The following is a 25,696-nucleotide window of genomic DNA, read 5'->3' as shown; positions in this document are numbered from 1 at the left end:
CTAGTACGTCCTCCTACATCCTGATTTCAATTGATTTCTAAACTTAACAAAAATATCCAAGAATGACTTTGTCAGAAATGCAGTAGTAACTTAGACATGGTTTTTAGCCTCTTGCAACAAATAATTTATTATAAGTTATAACCTTGGTCATGTACAATCAATTCTCTAGTTGTTTTAAGTATGTAAAAATTGCCTCTATTTTCATCCATTCAACAAACATTGAGTAACTGTGATACAGGAAGAGATGTAGAAATGAGAAGGAGGCTGTTCTAGTCCTTAAGAGCTTATGCCTAATGAGCAAGATTGGTTTGTAAACAACAAACATAATGAAGTATTATAGATACTGTAATATAAATTTGTTCAGTATATGGTGGGATCATGGGTGGGGAGAAGGAGAGATGTGAGGTTTTTAAGAATGGTCTAGATGGAGGCAGTGCTCGAGCTGTAGAGGAACAAGTAGACAGGGCATTTGGACCTGCATGAGTGGTTCTACAGCCTTCCTATGCCTTCTGCTATGTCTGTGTATACATATACTTTATTTTTCCCTCTACCAGTTTGCTCTTCTAATTATTTTAAATTTTAAAATATTAATTTTAGAAGCAGTTAGAAAAAAAAATCAGTTTCTAGTTTCTAAGTCCCTTTGTTGCCAAGTTAAGAAGCTTAAGATATTTTTACTTTTCTCAGATACCCACTCCCAACCTCTCATGTGTTATTTTTCCTTTAACTTCTTAGATTGTTAGTAAATAACTTTTTCCTCGCTCATTTCTTATTTGGGAAACAAAAAAATTGTAAAAATTTTCCCAACAATGTTTCTTAGATATCACTGCTGTCTTGAGTAGTTTGTTTTTTCCTTGCTGAGGTACACCCATGTTGGTAAACTTTGGTGCAAACTTTGAGTGCTTGCATATCCAAAAATGTCCTTTGATTGTCATGTTAAATGCAGGTTAGTTTAGCAAGATATAAAATTCTAGGCACAAAATTCTAGGCCTTTGAAGATACTGCTTCATTGTTCTCTTACACCCACTAATGCTGATAGAAGTATTATATTATTCTGCTTCTTAATCCTTTGATTTATAATATTTTTTAGTTGCATTTGTTATTTTTCTACTTTAATATTTCAGAAATTGTACTGTTCCCTCTCCAGAGATATATGTACATGTGTGCAGATGTTTGTTTTCCTTACTTATCCTCCTTAGTAGATGATAGTCTTTTTTGCCTTATCGACTTATGTGTATTTTTAATTCTAGGAAATTCTCAGCTCCTACTTTAAATATTGCCTTTCTACCATTCTTTCTATTCTCTTCTTATGGAACTTTAAGATGATGAAACTTCCAGTTGGATTCATTTGTCTCTTAACATTTCTTTTATACTTTTCATTTCTTCATTCTAAGTTCTGGGATAATTTCTCTGTTTAATGTATTTCCCTAAAACTTGTACATTGAGTTGCTTATTCAGTCCTTCTAATAAATGTTTCAACAATTTCTTTTTATTTAAAAATATGTACTTTAAAAATATTTACTATATACAAATATGTACATAATTTTAAAATATTTTTAAAATATGTTGGATTTTTATAATAGTTCTTTCATTTCATGGTTCTACTTTTCTTTACCTTTCTAAGGATAATAATTATATTTAACGCTGCTTTTTTGTTTGTTCTGTGGACTCTCCTTTGCAAATTTTTTGTTCATCTTTTAATTTGCATTCTCCAGTGTTCAGCTGGATTGCTGATAGTGAGCTCATTTTTGTGTGAGACTCTCTGCCAGCTGGTCTGCATTCTCTGCTGACCCAGCTCACCCATGCTGAAGGGAGGATGTAATTGCTACAGCTGTGCTTGATAATGTTTTCAGAGTATGGTATAGCAACATGGGATGATGCTGTTTGGGATCCATTTATGGCTGGTCTTCTGGATTATGTATTCTCTGTTTTTTTCCTGAATGCTACTAGTACCTAGAAATAATACCCTATTCCTCTGTCCCAATCATTGTTTCCACCTGGAAACACTACTCCTTTCTCAGCTATCTGGTCTCAAATGAGGGAAGGGGCATGAGCAGGGGTTGTCTTGCCTGGTTATTTCACTGCTGTACCTCAACCAATCTGTTAGAGCCCCTTGTGCTTCTTGGCTTCTGGCTTTTAGGCATGGAGCACCCTTCATATTCCTTCCATGTTCTAGGCAGTACTCATTGTGGGCAACCTTGAATGTCCTGAATTGTGCTGTCCTCTAATTCAAGAGTTAGCAAACTGTGGCCTATGGGCCAAATCTGGGCCTTGCTCTCTTTTGTGCTGTCTCCAGGCTCAGAAGGGTTTTTTAAAGGGTTGTTTAAAAAATAATAAAAACAAACAAAAAAACCAGAGGTCATTTCTCCTATATCCATGCAAGCCTACACCCAGAGACCACTGGGGACTCAGATATTCCTCTTAAGGAACTCATTGCCATGCCCCACCCCACTGTTAATGGATGTGAGTTTGTGGTATCGCTCAGGTGTAGAAGGATGAGAAGAGGATTTAAACCACAATGTGGGAGTATAAAATTCCAGGTGAGGTAAGAGCTGACCTGTACAAGTAATGGAGTATCATGCCATGCCAAAGAGTGGGCTTAACCAGACTGGCAGAAGGGAGCTGTTGAAAAGATAAAAGCTGAGGGGCTACATAACCAGGTCGGATTTTAGAAAAATCCTTCTGGTGGTGTAGTGATGACAGATTCCTAGGAAGCAAGACAAGACTCTAGAAAACAACTTAAGAGAGTATTTCTCATTGGTTGTATGCTGTATTCTGTGGATAGAAAGTGGCATCTTTGGTCAAATAAATTTGTAAAACCAATTTTCTACTGTATTTCTCCTCTTGGAGATGCATAAAGTTCACTGATATAGCTAAGAGTCTTTGTTTAACCCAACATTTATAAACTTATTTAACCAAAGAGTCCCAATTTGCCAAATATCTGCTAATATTCTGCAGAACATCAGGGTAGTATACCTTGAGAAATAAATCAGTATTTTGGATCCGTGGCTTTAAGTATATTATTTTTGGAATATCTTAGAATTGTAACATTTTGCTAAGGATCCTTGGGGTTCTTGACCTTAGGCAAGTCATTTACTATCACTGGACTTAGTTTATGTATAAAATGAAGAGCTTGGATGACAGCAAGCAAGAGTAATATTAAATACATCCTCTTTATATGGGATGTAAAAAGGAAAATTCATCATTAAATAGATTTCAAAGGTAGTAGTCCACAATGGAGGCTTTTCCAGATATAAACTTTTTAACTTATGATGTTAACACGTGTGTTAAACTAAAATTGAAAAATTAAATATCAAACGGGTATGTGGCAGATAATATTTTTTAAATAGCCACAGCAATATTTCTAGTTCCACCTGGTCTTCCCGGGCCTTTCAGAGCTCTAAAATGAAATGATTTATGACTTTTTCTCTCATATTCTCATCCATCTGTGGCAAACAATCCTTCAGTAAAAACACACTGAAACATTTCATTTAAATATGTGAATCCAGTTTTATATTTTATTCCAATCTGAAGTGCTTTGTCTCAGGGTGTTTGGGTGCAGATGTTTGGTTGAATTTTGCAAGGATAATGCTAATTTGTTGGTTGCTGTTTTAATGCCAGAGCTCAAGGCTGTGTTTTGCCTTGAATAGTAAAGAGTCTTAGGTTATAAATCAACATGAGAATACTACTCATGGCCAAATTCAAATTGAATAGGTTCTGGCAGGGGATCAACTTGTTTATAGAGACTGTTGAATGTGGAATGTTATTTTTCTTTGTATGCTTTTTGTTAGTGACATATAAAGATCTGGTGTGGGGAATGCTATTCTTAATTTCTTTTGACAAATAATTTTTTTTTCCATCTAAATAACTCCACTATGGTTGATCTGAAATAATTCAATTAAGTCTTCTGTGGAGAAAAAGGACAAGAAGCATATCTGATTTAAGAATTTCAGAATGAAATCAGCAAAGATAGACTGTGGGGAAACAGAATTCTTTTTTTGGTGTTTTTGTTTTTGGTTTTTTATTGATTTATTTATTTTATTTATTTATTTTTCCCCCTCTAACCCTATGTCATAAACAAAGAATTCTTTAGAGTGTATTTTTTCAAAGGTTTCTCATACCCATCTGAAGGAGTCAGGTCAGTACAGTTAGAACCCCCAGATAATACTGGCTCCCTGGTTGGCTGTCCCCTTATAACTGTAGGGGCTTTTGGAGGCTTCAGCATAAGCCTAGGGAGTCATCAGCAGAGGCGGCACTCAGGTTGGGGGTCAGTGAGGGCCCATGGGCATACTCTGATGGAAGGAGTACAACTGTAAAGAAGGAATAAAAGTATCTGAAGTCAGCTATATGAATTGTAAAACAGGCATTTTTCTCCCCAAACCAACCAATATTCACAATTTTTCTTTCGCTTGCCAAAATAAATTTACATCCTCTTTCTTCCCCAAATCCCATTGAAATGACAGAAGAAATATGAAAATAAAAATAAACCCCAAGGATTACAGAAAAGGCTAAACTGACCGTCAGGCCTCCAGAACAGTGAGACTATTCAGTGCCTGATAAAGCAGGTGGGATCAGACCAGCTCAGAGCTCACAGCCCCACCCAGGTGAAAGAGACCCTTCCAAAGGACTTTTCCCAGAAGCAGCCCATACTAACCTCAAAATCAGAGCAAGAATGAATAGGCCTTGGGCACTCACATGGTGAGGAAAACAACTGTCCTCTGTCCTCTGTTGTCTGAGCTGCTAACTCAGGAGCGGGGAACTTCCAGGGTGGCTGTCGAGGCCAGAAAAAAGGACTCTCCTCCAAGTAACTGCTGGTTTCCAAAAGAATCTAGGAATCTCTGCAGTTAGAAGAAAAATAATTAGCACTCATTAGGATTTTTTAAACTTTGAAGGCAGGCAGCCTTATCCCTAGAGATGAAGATGTAGTAAGGCTGTTAGATTTCTCAGGAAAATTATGTATTTTCACTCTCCCCACCAAGAACCGACGCTGACACACGATTTGGCTTGCCATCTTGCTTTGTGGGGCTGAGGTTTTTCTGATTCACTGACTTTCATAGGGAGTAGTCATGCAGGGGTTCCACCTGAGTATAGGAGGGGTTTTTGCTCCAGCTCCCCATCTTGTTTGCACCGTGGGCTTTGTCCTTTGCGTCTGCTGAGAACTCTACTGGAGATTGGCAGATGGGTGCCTTGTGAACCATTGTTTCTTTGTTGCTGCTTGAGTGTTTAGATCTTATTTGGTTTTGAGCCTTTGAGGATTTCTCATGCTTTCTTGAAAGTGTAGGCACAAATGTTAAAATATTTTTAATATCTAGCATTTTTAGATATTTTGTTATGAGAAAGGTTTTCAGGATATTGAGTACAGTGCTGTGCAAAAAAAAAAAAACAAAAATTCTATATAGCATTTTTTAAATTGAGGCAAAATTCATATCACATAAAATTAACCATTTTAAAGGATACAATTAAGTGGCATTTATATACATTCAGGGCCCGGCGTGGTGGCTTACACCTGTAATCCCAGCACTTTGAGAGGCCAAGGCGGGTGGATCACTTGGGGTCTGGAGTTCGAGACCAGCCTGGCCAACATGTGAAACTTTGTCTCTACTAAAAATACAAAATTAACCGGACATGGTGGTGGGCAGCCTATAATTCCAGCTACTCAGGAGGCTGAGGCACGAGAATGGCTTGAACCCGGAGGTTGCAGTGAGCAGAGATTGTGCCACTGCACTCCAGCCTGGGCAACAGAGGGAGACTCCATCTCAAAAAATAAAAATGAAATAAAATAAATATACATTCATTGTAACTACAGTTAACCCTTGAACAACACATAGCAGTTATGAGCACTGACCCCACAATGTAGTTGAAAATTCATGTATAACTTTTGATTTTCCCAAAACTTAACTACTAATAGCCTACTGTTGACCAGAAACCCTATCAATAATATAAACAGTCGATTCACACATATTATGTATGTTATATATGTTATGTGCTGTATTCTTTAAGCTAGAGAAAAGAAAATGTTATTAAGAAAATCGTAAGCTGGGCGCAGTGGCTTATGCCTGTAATCCCAGCACTTTGGGAGGCCGAGGCGGGCGGATCATGAGGTCAGGAGGTGGAGACCATCCTGGCTAATACGGTGAAACCCCATCTCTACTAAAAAATACAAAAAATTAGCCAGGTATGGTGGTGGGCACCTGTAGTCCCAACTACTCAGGAGGCTGAGGCAGTAGAATGGCGTGAACCTGGGAGGCGGAGCTTGCAGTGAGCCGAAATCAAGCCACTGCACTCCAGCCTGGGTGACAGAGCAAGACTGTCTCAAAAAAAAAAAAAAAAAAGAAAATTGTAAGGAAGGCTGGGCACAGTGGCTTACACCTGTAATCCTAGCACTCTCAGAAGCTGAGGCAGGAGGATTGCTCGCATCCAGGAGTTTGAGACCAGCCTGGGCAACATAGTGAGACTCTGTCGCTACAAAAAATAAATTAGCCAGGCATGGTGGTACATGCCTGTAGTCCCAGCAACTGGGGAGGCTGAGGTGGGAGGATCGCTTGAACCTGGGAGGTCGAGGCTGCAGTAAACCGTGATTGCACCACTGTTGGGCAACAGAGTGAGACCCTGTCTCAATTTAAAAATTAAAATTAAAAAAAATTTCTTTAAGAAAATTATAAGGAAGAGAACATATATTTACTATTCATTAAGTGGACGTGGGTCATAAAGGTCTTGATCTTTATCTTTTTGCTGAGTGGGCTGAGAAGGAAGAAGAAGAGAAATTGATCTTGCTGTCTTGGGTGGCAGAGTCAGAAAACAATCTGCCTCTCAGTGGAGCCATGCAGTTCAAACCCATGTTGTTCAAGGTTCAACTGTATTTCCTCTATTTAATTCCAATACATTTTCGTTACCCCAAAAGGAAACCCCATGCTCATTAAGTAGCCTCTCCTTTCTGTCTTTCATCAGTCCCAGATAACCACCAATCTGGTTCTGTGTCTGTGGATTTACCTGTTCTGGACATTTCATATATGTGGAATCACATAATATGACTTTTTGTGTTTAGCATCTTTCACTTAATGTTTTCGAGGTTCATCCATGTTGTAGCATGTATCAGAATTTTATTACTTTAATGGCCTAATATTTCATTGTATATCCCATGTTTTATATATCAGTTCATTGATAGACATTTAGGTTGTTTCCCCCTTTGGCTATTGTGACTAATGCTGCTATGAACGTTCACATACAGGTTTTTCTTTGAATACCTGTGTTCACTTCTTTTGAGTATCAACCTAAGAGTAGAATTGCTGGGTCATATAGTAACTTTAACTTTTTGAGGAATTGTCAAACTGTTTTGCACAATGGCTGCACCATTGTATTCTATTAGCAGTATGCAGTACTACTTCCATTGTGGTTTTTTTAATGGCCCTCTGGTAGGTGTGAAGTGGTATCTCATTACGGTTTTGATTTTGATTTGTATTTGCATTTTCCTAATGACTAATGAAGTTGAGTGTCTATTGTAGCTTTTTATTTTTTTAATTAATTAATTTTTTTTTTTTTTGAGATGGAGTCTTGCTTTGCCACCCAGGCTGGAGTGCAGTAGCGCAATCTTGGCTCACTGCAACCTCCGCCTCCCGGATTCAAGCAATTCTCCTGTCTCAGCCTCCAGAGTAGCTGAGACTACAGGTGCCTGCCACCATGCCTGGCTAATTTTTGTATTTTTAGTAGAGACAGGGTTTCACCACGTTGGCCAGGCTGGTCTCAAACTTCTGACCTCAGGTGATCTACCTGCCTTGGCCTCCCAAAGTTGTATTATAGCTTTTTAAAAGGTAATTAGCCAGGCATGGTGGCAGGCGCCTGTAATCCCAGCTACTCAGGAGGCTGAGGCAGTGAGCTGCCCGGGAGATTGAACCTGGGAGGTGGAGGTTGCAGTGAGCTAAGATCACACCACCATACTCCAGCCTGGTGATAGATCGAGACTACTTCTCAAAAAATAAAATAAAATAAATAAAATAAAATGTAAACCAGATCGTTTTGTTCCTTGCTGGAAACCCTCCAGTGGCTTTCCATTATACTTGGAGTAAAACCAAACGTCTCTAGCCTGGCCACAGAGCCCTTCTCAGTCATCTTTAGCCTACTTCTGTTTCCGTGGCACGTGCTTGCTAACCTCCTTCCTATTCCTTGAGTGCACTGAGTTCATTCTTGCTGGGGAGCTGTTTCATCCCTGACTCTTATGCTTCCCCATCTTCAAATGGCCAGCTTTTTCTTTTCTTTTTTTTTTTTTTTTTTTTTTTTGAGACAGAGTCTCACTCTGTCACTCAGGCTGGAGTGCAGTGGCGTGATCTCTGCTCACTGCAACCTCCGTCTCCCATGTTCAAGTGATTCTCCTGCCTCAGCCTCCCGAGTAGCTGGGACTACAGGCACCCGCCACCATGCCCAACTATTTTTTGTATTTTTGGTAGAGACGGGGTTTCACTACGTTGGCCAGGCTGATCTCGAACTTTTTCTTATCATTCTGATCTTAGCGTTCTGATTCTGATTCTTATCATTCTGACCTCCTGAGAGGTCTTCTGTGACTCCCCAGTCTAAAATTAGCCACCGTCCTATCACATCACCATTTATTCACCTGGCACTCACAGTGTCTGACGCTTTTCTTGCATGGTTGTCAGCTGTCTTTGCCTTCTAGAATGGAAATGCCAAAAGGCTTGTCTTGTTCATTACCAGGTTCTGGCTCCCAGATTAGTGCCTAACATGATGTAATCATTCAGTAAAAACAGGCTTAATGAATCAATAGCTTTCTTCCCCTGGATTTTATGTGACTTAAAATTCAAATTTGTATTCTTGGTATGAGATGGGGACTTTACCTTCATTTATTTTTTCAATTTGATGGCTGGTTGTCCAAATAACATCCACTAACAATTCATGCCTTCTCCAATGGTTTTAAATGCCCCTTTATCACATACTGTGTATTCTAACTCAGGGTTGTCTTCTAGAGGCTATTCTTGAGGCTATTGTCGTCCCTTGACCTATTTGTGCCTAACTTGGCATCATGCTATTTTGATTACTCTAAAGATGTGTTCTCATGCTTTCTAGGGTATATTAGCAAAGAGATGACATACTTCATTTGGGTAATTTGAAGAAAGCTTAATCAAAATACTGTTTATTTAGTAAGATGTTATAAAGTTCAGGGAAACCACAAGGGCTTGATCGCTACCCTGGATTATTAACTAATATCCCTAGAATTACATAGACAAGAAGAGGGCACTTTTGCCAGAACCTAGAGGAAAGAATAATGTGGAGAGGGCAGCCTTGAAAGCAGTGGTGCCTTTGGTGGAAGGAGTGGAAAGAATAAATATCCAGACCTCATTCTCCTTCCTTCCTCCTGTTTCCTGCCAGCCAGCATGCCTGTTGGCTGAACACAGAGCAAGAAGACAGGGGACCTGGCAATGTGATCCCTACAAGCCAGGCCCCAGGGCACAGAGTTAAGGCAGAAAGTATGGACGGTGGATCTGGAGGGCCAAGAAAAGTTATCCAGCAGAAAGGAAGAGCCTCCACTCAAAAATTTCTTGGCTGCTCTTGCACATATACTTCACCAGTGACCACAGTTTTATAGTATCAGTTTATTATAAAACCAGCCTGAGGCCAGACGTGGTGGAGCACGCCTGTAATCCCAGCACTTTGGGAGGCCAAGGCGGGCAGATCACCTGAGGTCAGGAGTTCGAGACCAGCCTGGCCAACATGACGAAACCCCGTCTCTACTAAAAATACAAATATCAGCCCGGCGTGGTGGCACGCTGCTGTAGTCCCAGTCACTCAGGAGGTTGAGGCATGAGAATCGCCTGAACCCGGGAGGCAAAGTTGCAGTGAGCTGAGATGGCACCACTGCACTCCAGCCCGGGTGACAGAGACTCACTCTCAAAAAAAAAAAAAAAAAAACCAAAAAATACAAAAACAACAACAGCAACAAAAAAACAGCTTGTATAGTTGGAACTTCTTCCTGTTTTGGCTGTTTATATTTACCTTCTAGTAGCTGTTCTGTTTCTTTGGAACCTATTCCTTGTCTGTTTTGTTTCATTTGAAATCCAGTATATTTCCTTGGAATCCCCTTTCTGTTCCACCAACCCACGCTGAACAATTAGATCCTGAAGCCCTACTAACTAAGAGGGTCTTGCTCTTTGTTAGACTCTTAGGCCGTAAAACCATTTTGTGCAGTAGACACATTTCCCCACCACTGTGTTGCTTGTAAACTTTGAACTTTTCATTAGGGATGAGGACTGGATTTTCTTTAATTTTCTGAAGTGGAACGTGATGATTCTGAGGCTCTATCCAGTCTAACAAGTGTTGTGATGAGTTAAAGGCAGCCACCTTGGCCATAGGAATGAAGAGTTGCAACATGTGTTTTGTGTATTTGTTTTCTTGGTGTTATGCACTCAGCTTTGGACCACCTTCTTCTTATCTTGAATAGCTGACTTTTCCTGGTACCTCCCACTTTAATCTTTTTTTTTTTTTTTTTTTTTGCCTAGCCCCAGTAAGACAAGAGAATTCCCTAGTATTTAGAATAAAGGGAGCTCAGATTTTGAAATGACAACTAGAGGAAGCCTTACTCTAACTTACTGGAGAAATTTAAAATCAAGGGAATCTGAAATTTGATCATATGAGGATTGTAACCAGTTGGAAAAAAAAAAAAAATCCTGAGAATAAGAAAAAGAAAGCCATCATCCCAGACCATTCTTGTCTTTACCATTCAGAAATGTGTAAGATATTAAGAGTAGAAGGGACTGTCAGCATCTTTGAGTCCATCTCCCTTTGCAGATGAGGCTGCATATGCAGAAAGAATAATTGCCCACACCATGAAAAGTGGTGGAGCTGGAAGGCGAACTTCGTTCTCATGAGCTTATGTTCTATCCATTAGACCAACTAGTTTCTCATTTTGAACCCAGGACTGACTTTCTAGTATACCTGGCTAACCTACTGTGTTTTCATGTGGGTATAGGAGGCAATTTGAAGGCAGCAACCAAGTCCTGTACTATTTGCAGACACTGTTTTGTTGGAAAGAAGAGTTGGAAGGACTTTAATATGTTAATGCTTTTCTTAAGGATTATGCTGACAATTTGTCATTTGACTGAAGCCTGTATAAGGAAAAAGAGACTATATGAGCAAGTTAAGCTGAAAAATGTTCAGTTTTAGAGTAGGTGGGGAGAGTATTTACTTTGAGCAGATAGAGACATTGGGGTTTCTTGCACTTTGAGTGGGGAATATTGGGATGAAGAAAATATGTTATGGGCTGATAATAGGGATATTGCCATACAGATAGTATTTCCAGAGACATTTTAAAGCAAACACATTTCTTCCTGTTTTGGCTCTTTCAAGAGAGATATTCAAGCATTTTTGTGTTTCTTTTTATTGAGTTGCCCTCTCTTGGTCAACGTAGGATGACTGTAGTTGGAATTGAAAGTGCAGAGGGATCTCCTTCCTTAATTCCTCAGTGCTCTATGGAGGAGTAAGAGCCATCTGGATATCAGAAGAGGAAGCTCTTAATGAGCTCCTTTTTGTTTTGCTCCAAAGACTTTTGAATTGATTGTTAAATTCACTTTAACTTAGAAGCTTGCCTTTGCTTTTATATGGTATAAAAGGAGGCAATTCCAGGGTCTCCGTGATGGACATATGCACCAGCAGCTGTTGCTCTGTATTTTGACTTGCTCCCCCTGGTTCCCCACATCCACAGCCCTGCAAGCGCCTTCTGTGGGGAACTCTGACCTATCCTTTTTGTCCATGGTGCTTGATCTTGGCTTGGCTTCCAGGTGGCTTGGCCCTCCTCTGAGACAGACATCAATTGCAAAGATGAGAGTGGGCTGGCTTTTGAAGAGGTTTTTCACATTCTGGTTTGCAGACCTGTTGAGATGTGTGCTATTCCTTTCATGTTTCCATTCCATCTGTCTCTTGAAAGGGCAAAGGGAGTGTCTTCATGTGACTGCGGGCTATTGATGTTGGCTTCAAATTCATTTCAAATTAATTTCTACATTTTTGTCATAGGTATCAGCCATTGCATGCCCTTGATCTTCACATTGTTCTAGCAAGGCTGCCAGTGAGCAACAGAAGACCAATTTCTGTACACTCTTTAAAGCAAGAACAAAGGAAAAGTTCTCATTCCTTACGGGGGTTATATTAAATGCCATTCTTAATTCTTTCCTTTGTAGAAGATCGGATCCTGGATAATAGCATATTACAGGATTGTATTCGTTATCTAGTTGAGCTTCTAGTGACACCTTGTCAAGCACCCATAATTCATTTATTTACTACCGACTACCTCTGTATGCCAGACACTGTGGGGTTTCAATGACACCATTGCCAATTCTTACAACAACCTTACAAGATAGCTCTTCTCCTTGTATTATAGATGGAAAAAAAAAAAACAAAAACCAAAACAACAACAACAAAAAAACCTCAGGCTAAATTTTAGCCACATTTCCTCAACTTCCATAGCAGGCATATATGTGGGAGATGCCTTTGGCATCTGAGTCCAAAGTTTTCTCTTTGCATTACACCAGGGGTATATAAAGGAGCCAAATCCAGCCTGCCACCTATATATGTTTTATTAGAACATGGCCACACCCAGTTATTTATATATTTTCCAGGGTTTTCCAGGGTTGCTTTTACACTGCAGTTGCAGCAAAGACTAGATGGCCCACAAAGCAGAAAATGTTTACTATCTGGAGCTTTAAGAACAACACTGTTGACCCCTACACTATACTGTTGCTGAAGATGGCCCTGTGGTTGGCAAATAGGATGGTTTTTCTGGCCGCCCATTGCAAGTCTAAAATCAGAAAGTCTATCATCTAACTCACCTTTTTTTTTTCTCTTTATGTCATGTTGTCTTTTTAATATTTTTTGTTATGATTTTTTAGAGGGTAGTGGCTTTTACCTTTGAGCCTAAATGCCAGTTAGTAATAGTTTGATTTATTTGTTTAGAGATTTCCTGTCAGCAGTCTTGTAATAGATTGTTTGAGATTCTGAATGGTTTCATGAAGCATACATACATTTTTCAGCAGGTCTTTCTTTCTTGAGGGGAAAAAGTCAGCCGATGTGATTGTGCGGTAGTTAAGGAAGTTCTGTTGCTTTCATTTTGAGAGAAGCAGCATCCCTGTGTTTTTGCTTGATGTTAATGTACTATTACACAGACAAACTCTAGCCAAGGTGGAATTGGAAATATTAATATCAGTTTTATGTACCTCGGGTTAATCGAAGGTGTGCCTGGAAAAAGAGTCAGTTGTAAGGCAGCAGTTCTTAAATATCAGTGTACATAAGAAACACTTTGGGGTGCTTGTTTTAAAAAAATGTAGATTTTCAGACCCCCAGCCTGAAGATTCTGGATCAGTAAGTCTGACGTAGATGACTCTGATGCTTATGAGAAAAAAAAAAAATGGGTTTGGGAGGTGGAGTCATGGTTTAATGAAGTATTTCTAGGTAGTCCAAATAAGGGTATTCATGATTTGTTTGTTAATCCTGTTTTAGTTTGCCTCAAAATGTGATATAACTATAAACTTTAAATGTTTAAGTACAACATAACAGGAAATAAAATAATGCCACTGTAAATGTATTTTAACTACTACTTCTGCTACCGCTAATAATGCAATAACATTTTATGTTTATGCTTTATAGTTATAGAGTTCCTCATTACACACATCTCATTTGATTTTTAAGTCAATCCTTGAGGTAGATGTGGCAAGGGGTATAATTTTCATTTATCAGTGAGAAAACTGAGATTTAAAAAACACGTGTTCCCCCCTCCCCCAACATGGCACAGCTAATAAGCACTACATTTAGAATTCCCATACAACACTTCTGGGTTTTAGTCCAACATTATTTTCAATGTACCATATTATTCTTATGACACCTATTTTGATTTTTAAAGGAAAATATAATCAGTTTATGACTCACTGCCTTCCAATAGGAAGGATAAGCTGTTTATAGTTAAGTACTTTGGTAGTACCCCACAGGCGACTTAACGTGGAGGTGGCTGTAGGTATGCGCAGATTGGTGAGTCAGATGTCTTTATAGAATTTTCCAAGTGTGGAAGAAGAAATCTGTCTCCTTTCTTTGACAGAAACTCTATAAAACAGGTCGGGAGATGCAGGAGAGGATCATGGACCTGCTTGTGGTGGTGGAGAATGAAGATGTAACTGTTGAGCTAATTCAGGTGAATGAGGATTTGAATAATGCCATCCTTGGATATGAGAGGTGAGCAGATCATGTACCCTCTTTACCCCTCTTCCATTTCTACTTTCACCACCAATTACTCAGCATTCTTATCAGAGTGCCTACAAGGGACCCCTCTTTCTAGATTCTCCATTCTCAATAGGAAAGGTATTAGCATGTGGGGTGGGACAGTTTTCCCTTGTGCAGCTCCTACTCAGTAAATGCCAGAGGTCTTTCTCCTAGTTAAAGTGACATTTCAGCCCAGCATGGTGGCTCCCAGCTATAATCTCAGCACTTTTGGAGGCCGAGGCAGGAGGATCACTTGAGCCCAGGAATTCCAGACCAGCCCTGACAACATAGTAAGACCCTGTCTCTACAAAAAATAAAAAATAAGGCTGGACACGGTGGCTCACACTTGTATCCCCAGCCCTTTGGGAGGCCAAGGTGGGCAGATCATTTGAGGTCAGGAGTTCGAAACCAGCCTAACCAACATAGTGAAACCCCATCTCTACTAAAAATACAAAATAATTAGCTGGGCATGGTGACGCATGCCTGTAGTCCCAACTACTCAGGAGGCTGAGGCAGGATAATTGCTTGAACCTGGGAGGTGGAGGTTGGGGTAAGCCGAGATCGCACCACTGCACTTCAGCCTTGGCAACAGAGTGAGACTCTGTCTCAAAACAATAAATAAATAAATAAAAAATAAAAAAAAATTAGCTGGGTGTGGTGGTCCTAGTAGATGCTTATAGCCTAGCTACTAGAGAGGCCGAGGTGGGAGGATAGCTTGAGACCAGGAATTTGAGGCTGTGGTGAGCTATGATCACACCACTGCACTCCAGCCTGGGTGATGGAGTGAAATCCCACCTCTAAAAGAAATAATAATAAAATGACATGTTAAGACACCCTTAGGGGCAGTGTTTCTGTTGAGAATTACTGGGAATCTCTACTTGCACAGTGACTGTATTTCTAATCAGCTGATAAAGAATGAGACCAGTATGACATAAGGGAAAGAGGTGAACAGGCCTGGATTCAAATCTAGCTGATGATTTTGGATAAGTTGCACAACTTTTCTAAGATTTAAGTTTTTTTCTTTCTTATTTTTTTGATGTATTAAATAGGATAATAATACCTTTTGAGAGGGTTGGGCTTTTTTTGAGGATTAAATGAGATAATACATACGAAAACACTTAGCAGAGTGCTAGCACATTGACGTCCATTAAATAGTAATTTCTTCTCTTCCTCTGCACCAGTGTCCCATTTAACCTTTAAATTTATTATTTATTTAAAACTAGGTTTTTCTTCCCACTTATCATGAGTGAATTAAGAGAATCCATGAAATAAAGCCAGTAGTTATGGGCCAAGAATGGTGGTGCACACCTGTAATCCCAGCACCTTGGGAGGCTGAGGTGGGCAGATTACTTGAGCTCAGAAAGTTTGAGACCAGCCTGGGCAACATGGCGAAACCCCATCTCTACCAAAAAATTACAAAAATTAGCCAGACATGGTGACACATGCCTTTAGTCCCAGCTACTTAGGAGGCTGAGGTGGGAACATCTCTTGAGCCCAGGAGGCAGAGGTTGCAGTGATCCAAGATCATACCACTGCACTCCAGCCTGGGTGACCCTGTCTCAAAAAAGAGAAACATAAAAACCAGTAGCTATGAAATGGTAGTTTATTTCCTTCACTGTCTCATATTTACTGTCAGAGAAGGGCATTGACTGAAGATGTAAGCCTAGGAACCATGCTTTCTTTCTTTCTCTTTTTCTTTTTTCTTCGTTTTTTTTTTTTTTTTTTTTTTTTTTGAGATGGAGTGCTCAGGCTGGAGTGCAGTGGCACGATCTTGGCTCACTGCAACCTCCACCTTCTGGGTTCAGGCGATTCTCTTGCCTCAGCCTGTAGCAGGACGAGCCGCAGACAAAAATCCTCAGACACCGAGTTAAAGAAGGAAGGGGTTTATTCAGCCAGGGGCATCAGCAAGACTCCTGTCTCAAGAGCCGAGCTCCCCGAGTGAGCAATTCCTGTCCCTTTTAAGGGCTCATGATTCTAAGGGGGTGCATTTGAGAGGGTCGTGATTGATTGAGCAAGCAGGGAGTACCTGACTAGGGGCTGCATGTACCAGTAATTAGATCGGAACAAAACAGGATAGGGATTTTCACAGTGCTTTTCTATACAATGTCTGTAATCTATAGATAACCAATTAGGTCGGGGTCGATCTTTAACTACCAGGCCCAGGGTATGGCGCCAGGCTGTCTGCTTGCGGATTTCATTTCTGCCTTTTAGTTTTTACTTCTTCTTTCTTTGGAGGCAGAAATTGGGCATAAGACAATATGAGGGGTGGTCTCCTCCCTTATCCCCCCACTTTGAGACTCTCACTCAATAGTGGGAGTTCTCACTTTCATTTTTACTACCCATGTTTTCTTGCAAGACAAATCAATAGTGATTCATATAGTACACTTGTGCTGAAGCATTTTGATGAACTAAGGTAGTGATGAAGCTTTTTATCATTTGAAGAAGTATAGGTAGCAAACAAGGGAGCAATAAGTAGGTTCCTGTTACTATTATAACTCTTATTATAAGAGTTTTAAATCCTCCTAGCGCTGGGAACCATTTTCTAAACATGGCCCCAGGATCAAATCCATGCCACACTTGCATGGGCACATGTGCCAGTTTTGTCATACCTCTGTCGTCAACTACTTGCCCTTGATATTCTATTTGTAGGCAGCAATTAGTAAGGTTAAATTTCCTACAGCCCTCTCCTTCAGCTGCTAGCAAGTAGTCGAGAGCTAATCTATTTTGATAGATAGCATTTCTCATCTGAGTTTCTTGCCAGGCCAGAATAGTCAAGGCTCTGCCAGTTTTATTAGTGATTAGTTTTAAGACAGCTTGTAACCGTATTGTTCGGTTGATCATGTAAATGGGGGTCTGGTATCCCCATGAGCCGTCTTGTGCCTAAGTAGCAGGCCTATAATATTGTATGATTCTCTCAGGGGGCCATTTATCATTTTTTCAATTTCCTATAGCTATGCTTGTCTTTTTGTGGGAAGCATAGACAGGGAAGCCCAAGAGTTCACCTGTTTTTATGGGCAGTAGGAAGAAAGATGGTTTAATAGTGCCAATAACACAACTACTTGTCCGCTGGTCAGGCAGCTTAGCATAGGCTCTATGTCCACATATCCAGTATAGCCCAGTAGGGGCCGTCCAGTCCCGGTGGGATTCTGGGTGGGCCTAAACAGTCTGCAACTTTGGAAATTTACTGAACAGATTTTTCTCTGTGTGGTTTGAACTCCACCATGTAGTCTTCCTACAGGAAGGGTGAAGTCCTTCTCCACTCTTGCTATACAGTGTTATCAGTATTATCTAATGATTGAGGCTTTTAGGACCTAGAAGTTATCAGGGTGATTCTTTTGAGCTGGGAATTCATCAGGAACTGGGTCTGTAGGTACTAATTCTCGGGCTTCCCATGGCCATTGATTTCTTATTACAGCTTCTCTACATACATAACATGAAGTGACATTGAGAGACTGGGCTACATGCTCGGCTAATTGCAAAAACAAATTTCTTGTTTTTCCTGGAATTTCTGGTACTGGCACATTTAGTTTATCATGGAAAGTTTGAAACACTGGCTCAGGAGAGTGTTTGTAAACTTCTCCTCGAACTCGAGGATCCAGTCTGGCCCTGTGGATTCCTAAGGTCACATGCTCTTCTTTTTTTCTAGCGAGGATCAAGGGGTTTGGTTATTACTAGCTCTAAGGGGTTACATTGTCCCTTAGTACAGGAAGGGTCATTTTTTCCTTTCTAAAGGTGGACTCGATCTTTTTCATTTTTTTTTTTTTATCCAAGTGGCCTGAATGACACAAGACCAGTATTTATATTTATTTCCACACAGTGCTAATTTATGACAGATGTATTTATTTTCTGCCATATAGCCTCTTTTCTAATTAAGAGAACCACACCTTGTTCCTAACTTATTACTATTAATGACAGCACAGGCATCAAATTTTAAGGTGACTTGTTTGGGCACCCCTTTTTCTTCTGTTTTGGCTAACACTTTAGTCGTATCATTTATGAGCTCCAACCAGTCCTCAGTCCTTAATTTTATTTTAAAAACTGTGGTCATGGGAGGCTCAGATGGGTCATAACACACATCAGGTTGGTCATTTCCTGGGCTACATACTTTGTATAGAATAACATTATACAAACAAGTTCTTTTTAGAGTTCCAGTACACTTATAATAACTATAAAATAATAGGACCGTAGCAACCTTTTGTCCTACCTCAGTGACTTGATGTATACACTGGGAACAGTCCTCAGTCTGAGGAAGGTCAGTTGAAGTCCTTACTGTATAAGTCCAAATTTTAAGGAAAATGAGTCCCGCAATGAGTTTTCTCATGCTTCGGCCATGTGTGGACCAGTCAGCTTCTGGGTGTGACTGGAGCAGGGCTTGTCGTCTTCTTCAGAGTCACTTAGCAGGGGTTGGCGAAGCTGCTCCTGTCCACGTACTGCTCACGGTCTACTGATGTTTAAGGATGGTCTCGGAGGTTGGGCCTGCTAGAATAAACTAAGTCCAATACCTCTACACAGTTATGTTCAACTGGGCTCTCTGATACCGGGAGCAAGGTGGTGGGGTTTAGGGTGTTGCAAATTTCAATGGTTATGCGGGGATTTTCACATAGCAAGCTTTGGTACTCGGTTAATGTAGCATTTGTTAACCAATGATGTCCTTTGATATTAAAGTTAGCACAGCATGGGGGGCCTTTATATTCAGGTTTTGCCTAAGGGTTAGTTTACCTGCTTCTTGTGCTAACAGGGCTGTTGCTGCTAGGGCCCTTAGACCTGGGGGCCAGCCTTTGGAAACTCTGTCAAGTTGTTTTGAGAGATAGGCCACTGGCCTTGGCCAGGGCCCCACAACCTGGGTTAAAACTCCAACTGCTGTTTTTTCTCCTTGTGACACATAGAGTGTAAAGAGTTTAGTCAGGTCAGGTAGCCTTAGGGCTGGGGCCGACATGAGTTTTTCTTTTAACTCATGAAAACTTCGTTGCTGTTGGTTGTAACAGATGTAGTTTATCTAATCTACATTTTTATTAACTGTCACCTACCAAAATATTGACTTAAATCCTGCAGCTATTTGATTTCAAGCTTTAAATTGATCTGGTATTCCTCATGGGACTCCAATTACGTCTAAATAGACATGAGAGTTGAAAGACCCATAAAGGGCTTCTCTTGCTTTACGATGTCTTATTTTTTTTTCTTTCTGGTTGATGAAATGCCAAGGTGAAAGGGATAGCCAATTGGACTAAAGTACAAGTGCCACTCCAGTTATTCAGCAGAGTGCCCAGTAAAGGTCCACCACAATACCACCACACATTCGCTTGGGGATGAACAAGGGCTGACTGATTGATAAGCTCTTGAAAATTCTTAAGCTCACTGCATCCTTTCAGGTCTCCAAGGAACTCTAAGTTTCCTCCCTGTCGTGAGAGACATGAAGTGAACTTAGTGTTGGGAGATGGAGGCTGGATGGCCCTGAGGGGCTGACCCGTAGGGTGCCGGACTTTGGGATATAGCAGAGAGCTTGGCACGACTTATTACTCCAGGCTATAGAGTCCTGGAAAAGAGCTAGCATGCAGCCCATGCCTGGTCGACTGGAGGGCCACCTTAGTGGAAAGGGAACAATCTGGGCCTCTGGCCTGCCACGTGCACAAGCATAACAATTGCTTTTGTTTAACGTGCAGATGGAATATTTGATCCATTTTAACCAGGTATTTGCATCTTGGTATCCTGTCTTAATTACTAAAGTTTGTTTCAAGTCTTTAACTTCTATGATCCTCTAGTAAAATTAATGTATGGTTTTAGGAAATTATAAAAACCGGTTGGGGCAGTCTATTCTTGCTCTTTAGTGGTCCACAGAATGTTGGACCAACTATGGCATGAAAGCACTACATTGGGGGCAAGACTCCCGGTTGGCACTGGGGTCTTTATCGAAATCTCCCTGAATTAAATGGTCCTAGTTTACTAATGCCCAGTCTGAGGAGAGTCAGGAGGGACAGAAGTACTTTTCTGAAGTAGAAAGCTGTCTTTGACTTGGCAATTCCTCACAGAGTATAAACAAGGCAAGCATTAAATGCAATAGTTTGAGGCGAAATTGACTTGGTTGTGTTAATAACTAGATGGTCAGCAATAGAACGAGGAAGGAAAAAAGACTAATAGAATAGATGAAAAGAGTTAAATTTTTCTTAGCTTTAGTTTGGTAGGGTTTTCCCCTGGGACTATGGCCCACGACTCTGGAGGGGGTGGCACTTTCTTGACTCAGGTGTGATGAGTCCATCCTTTTTTTTTCTTTCATGACTTTTACAGGCAATTTTTCGACATGCCTTAACTTTCTGACTTACTACAGATATTTCTTTCTTTAAACAACCAGTTAATTTATTTCAGGACAAGAATTTACCGTATCATACTCTTTTTATATAAATCCTCCCTTTTCTTTCCTTAGGATACGTCTGAACTGGTGAGGTGCGCACACAATGAGGTTTCCTCATTTTTTTTTTTGGTTAGCAAAGCAGTTGCCGCTACAGATTGAATGCATTTGGGCCATCCGCAGGTTACTGGGTTAAGGATTTTTGATAGGAAGGCCTCAGTGCTTTCGGGATATGCCCTTGTTTACACTGACAACAAAGTGGTTTTGGAGTGTTATAGGGTTATGGAGAATACCTTCAATTATCAATTATAGGTTTTAAATTTTCCTTGGCTTTTAAAGGAATAGAGTACACCTTTTTTTTTTTTTTTAAACTGCTTGTATATCTCTCTGTTTCTTTCTCTCTTTGATTTTGTCTCTTTTTGACTTTCCTTTTGCCTCTGTCTCTTCCTCTCTCTGCCTCTCTTTCTCTGTCTCTCCCCTTGACTCCCTCTTTGTCTGTCTCTTCCTGTCTCTGTTTGCCTCTTTTCCTCTCTGTCTCTTTCCTTTTTCTCTCTGCTGGTCTTTCCTTGCCTCTGCCAGCCGCTTATGCTGCTGTTCTCTCAACCACTGTGTGTTGGGGGCGGGGGTTCTAAAACCAGCTGTAACCAAGTGTCTATGTACGGGAACTGGTCTGGGTTCCCTGGCTTACAGGTTACCTTGTGCCACACCTTTGAAACAAGGGACCTGTCCAGGCTTCCTTCTAATGGCCAACCTACCTCTAATGCTGGCCAGTCTATCTTACACAAAGTTTTAAATTTTCCTAGTGTCATAGTACTCCATAGTCTCCTTTAAATTCTTTTTTGAAATTTTTCAACATAGTTCCTAGTAGGGTGGGCTTATTTGTGCCTGACCCACGCTTCTTCGAGACAAAATACCATGCTCATTCCACACGCACACCACAAAACAAAGAATGGGTGAAAAGGGCACACACACGCTTTTACAGTTTGCACCAAACCAAAATCAAAACCAAAATCAGGGTATCCAGAAATCTAAGCCAGGTCAAAACCAAAACCAAAGTATCAAGCAATCCAAGTCATGTCAAAAACAATAACCAAAGTGCTGGTACAGGCACACTGTGGGTGATCAGGCCACGCTTCCACTCAAATGGAGTAGGCAAGTTCCCAAGACCAGTCCTGTCAAGCAATTCAAACCAAGTCAAAACCAAAACCAAAGTGCCGATAAAGGCACGCCATGGATGATCAGGCCACACTTCCACTCAAACGGAGTGGGCAAGTTTCAAAGACTAGTCTTACCAAGTTTTAGATGTCCAGACTCCAAGTGCCTGTTCCTTCCCAGTATTCAGCCACTGCGTTGATCCTCCACAGAGGCCTGCCACACACTGCTCTGGCGAGGCGTCCCACTGGGGCAGATGCCTACCCGGCAGCGCGCTCTGGATCCGCGTCGCTCGGGCTGGTCGGAGTCCCCCGCAGGGATGTTCCACAGGGCAGGCTTAAGCCGCCTAAGGATCTGCCTCGACCATCCGCCAGTCACTTCGCTTCCCGATCAGGGAACCAAGAAATGTAGCAGGACAAGCTGCAGACGAAACTCCTCAGATACGGAGTTAAGGAAGGGGTTTATTCAGCAGGGGGCATCGGCAAGACTCCTGTATCAAGAGCCGAGCTCCCCAAGTGAGCAATTCCTGTCCCTTTTAAGGGCTCAAAACTGTAAGGGGGTACACGTGAGAGGGTCGTGATCGACTGAGGAAGCAGGGAGTACATGACTAGGGGCTGCATGCACCGGTAATTAGGAACAAAACAGGATAGGGATTTTCACAGTGCTTTTCTATACAATGTCTGTAATCTACAGATAACATAACTGATTAGGTCAGGGGTCGATCTTTAACTACCAGGCCCAGGGCTGTCTGCTTGTGGATTTCATTTCTGACTTTTAGTTTTTACTTTTTCTTTCTTTGGAGGCAGAAATTGGGCATAAGACAATATGAGGGGTGGTCTCCTCCCTTAAGCCTCCCAAGTAGCTGGGATTACAGGCACACACCATCATGCCTGGCTAGTTTTTGTATTTTTAGTAGAAACGGGGTTTCACCATGTTGCCCAGGCTGGTCTTGAACTCTTGACCTCAGGTGATCCACCCTCCTTGGCCTCCCAAAGTGCTGGGATTACAGGCATGAGCCACCACGCCTGGCCACCATGCTTTCTTTCTTAGCACTGAAGAAACTCAGAATTGTTACTCTTGTTTTCTGTGGAACAAATTTTTATAAGCAAAAAAAATCCAAGGAAAACCACATTGTTTTCAGTACAGTGCTGCCTTCTGGCTTTCATTTTGGAGAATTCTATTGCAAACCATAAGATCACTGCCTAAAGGCTTCCTCCAAGGGAGAACTTGTGTTTATTTGGTCTAGCTCTCAGGAGATTGGATTACTTCTGTGAACAGCTTGTTCTGACTGGGCTTTGAAGCATGTGTACCAGAACAGCTGTGAAACACATCCTAAGATTCAGAGAGAAACTCTTGCCTCTTGAAAGATACTAGTCTCCTAGTTTTCTCTGGCTGCTGTCACAAATTACCACAAACTTAGTGGCTTATCCTGTGTTTTATCCACTTTTGGATGCTCCAGAGGAGAATCCATCTTCCTACCTTTTCCAACAGCTAGAGGCTGTTCACTTTCCTTGGCTCATGGCCCCTTTTCTCCATCTTCAAAGCCAACAGTGTCTAGTTCAGGCCTAATTATATCACTCTTCCACTTCTGCCTCTCTCTTCCACCTTTAATGACCTTTATGACTACATTGGGTTCATCTGTACAGTCCCGGATAATCTCCCAATTAAGGGCAGCTTACTAATGTGAACCAAAAGTATCTGAGACAGGTCTCAATGAATTTAGAAAGTTAGTTTTGCCAAGGTTAAGGATGCACCTGTGGCACAGCCACAGAAGGTCCTGACAACATGCGCCCAAGGTGGTGGAGGCATAGCTTGGTTGTTTTGTTTTTGAGACAGAGTCTTGTTCTGTCACCACGCTGCAGTGCAGTGGCACAATCTTGGCTCACTGCAACCTCCGCCTCCCGGGTTCAAGTGATTCTCCTGCCTCAGCCTCCTGAGTAGCTGGGACGACAGGCATGCACTACCACGCCCAGCCAATTTTTGTATTTTTAGTAGAGATGGGGTTTCACTATGTTGGCCAGGATGGTCTCAATCTCTTGACCTCGTGATCCGCCCACCTCGGCCTCCCAAAGTGCTGGAATTATAGGCGTGAGCTACCGCACCCGGCCATCCACAGCTTGGTTTTATACATTTTCGGGAGACATGAGACATCAGTCAATATGTGTAAGATGTACATTGGTTCCATCTAGAAAGGTGGGACAACTCAAAGCAGGGAAGGAGGCTTCTAGGTTATAAATAGATAAGAGACAAATGGTTGCATTCTTTTGAGTCTTTGATCAGCCTTTCGTGGAATACACAATTTACGTACGTGTGAGAAGGGGCTAGAGGAATAGTCACTCATGCCTTAGTGTGGCTCAGTGAATCTGCATTTCTACATAAGCAGTAGGGCAGAGGAAGCAATCGAGTTCTGTCCTTTGTCCTGTACCTATGAAGATAAGCTATCAATTTATATTGCTAGGGTGAGATTCAACAGAGCTGTTTTAGGGTAAAGATCTTAAGGCCCACAAGGAGTTTTCTCTTGGGCAAATTATGGGAGAGGTAGGTAGCTTTTTATCTTTGTAGCTATATTATTTAGGAATAAAATTTGCCTGATGCAGTTCCCAGCTTGACTTTTCCTTTTGGCTTAGTGATTCTGGGGTCCTGAGATTTATTTTCCTTTAACACTAGCAAACTTCATTCTTTTTTCAACCTTTAATTTCCCCTTGCCATGTAACCTAACATATTCACTGGTTGTGTTTACTAGGATGTGGGTACCTTTGTGAGGGTGGGCATTACTGTTTCTATCACAGTCCACTCTCTGGCCCCTAAAGATTCATATCCATCCACTTGCAAAATACATTCACCCTATTCCAACATCCCCCAAAGTCTCTGCTCATTACATCCAGGGAATAGTTGTGCAAATAAAGAAATTGAAATTTGTCACTCAGGGCTTGATCTAGGAAGGTTGTTTATACCCAGCACATAACTGACTAGAATACAAGAAGCTAATGCTATAACTAGATGGATTTTTTTTTTCTTTTTTGAGATGGACTCTTGCTTTGCTGCCCAGGCTGGAGTACAGTGGCATGATCTCAGCTCACTGCAACCTCCACCTCCCAGGTTCAAGCAATTCTTCTGTCTCAGCCTCCCTGGTAGCTGGAATTACAGACACACGCCACCACACCCAGCTAATTTTTGTATCTTTAGTCGAGATGGGGTTTCACCATGTTGCCCAGGCTGGTCTCAAACTCCTGACCTCAAGTGATCCACCTGTCTTGGCCTCCCAAAGCGCTGGGATTACAGGCATGAGCCACGGTGCCCGGCTTAACTAGGTGGAATTTAAAACACATATTTTTGAAAAATCGTTCAACTGTGTGTGCAGATTCTGTCACGCGCGTCCGTGTGAAGAGACCACCAAAGAGGCTCTGTGTGAGCAATAAAGCTGTTTATTTCACCTGGGTGCAGGTGGGCTGAGTCTGAAAAATGAGTCCGCAAAGGGAGTTAGGGGTGGGGCAGTTTTATAGGATTTGGGTAGGTAGTGAAAAATTATAGTCAAAGGGGGTTGTTCTCTGGAGGGCAGGGGCAAGGGTCACAAAGTGTTCAGTGGGGGAGCTTCTGAGCCAGGAGAAGGAATTTCACAAGGTAATGTCATCAGTTAAGGCGGGAATTGGCCATTTTCACTTCTTTTGTGATTCTTCAGTTGGTTCAGGCCATCTGGATGTATACCTGCAGGCTTGGGCTCAGAGGCCTGATTCAGTATAAACTCTTACACTTTAAAGTGTTTAGGATCCTGAAGTCAAATTGTCATAACAGTAATACTAGATGTTTCTAAAGCAAATCTCAGTTTACAAAGCATTTCCACATTCATCCACCTGTGCTATCTAGTTTTGCTCCTGAAAATAACTTTCTGAGGAAATAGTTCAAATGTTATTCCCTCTTAGCAGCTGGGGGACCAAGGTTCAGGAAGTCATATCCTTAGTC

At 41.3% G+C, this 25,696-nt stretch overlaps 2 protein-coding genes across 13 annotated transcripts in view; one reads left to right on the top strand and one right to left on the bottom strand.

Moving 5' to 3' along the window:
• The window catches only part of TOM1L1 (target of myb1 like 1 membrane trafficking protein), a 67,190-nt gene that overhangs the window by 16,746 nt on the left and 24,748 nt on the right, over positions 1-25,696 (top strand). For all 11 annotated transcript variants that reach the window (XR_010137964.1, XR_008519531.2, XR_010137965.1 and 8 more), the window contains one exon: positions 14,081-14,214. Coding sequence is in view for 8 of the 11 variants with exons in the window: in XM_063718129.1 (XP_063574199.1) it covers positions 14,081-14,214 (134 nt within the window). In the remaining 3 variants the exon portion in view is untranslated. The remainder of the gene's footprint in view (positions 1-14,080; positions 14,215-25,696) is intronic.
• The window catches only part of LOC100444548 (cytochrome c oxidase assembly protein COX11, mitochondrial), a 57,151-nt gene continuing 31,555 nt past the window's right edge, over positions 101-25,696 (bottom strand). The window contains exons 4-5 of one of the 2 annotated variants that reach the window (XR_008519532.2): positions 4,693-4,835; positions 101-4,307 (exon numbers count right to left, since the gene is read on the bottom strand). Coding sequence is in view for 1 of the 2 variants with exons in the window: in XM_063718132.1 (XP_063574202.1) it covers positions 4,743-4,835 (93 nt within the window). In the remaining variant the exon portion in view is untranslated. Of the gene's footprint in view, positions 4,836-25,696 lie in introns of both variants that reach the window. The other variant, XM_063718132.1, reaches the window with a different exon arrangement.

Source organism: Pongo abelii, chromosome 19 (assembly GCF_028885655.2).
Source record: "Pongo abelii isolate AG06213 chromosome 19, NHGRI_mPonAbe1-v2.0_pri, whole genome shotgun sequence".
Lineage (NCBI taxonomy): Eukaryota > Metazoa > Chordata > Mammalia > Primates > Hominidae > Pongo > Pongo abelii.
Note: the sequence above shows the minus strand (reverse complement) of the source record. Positions and strands in the feature narration are given on the sequence as shown.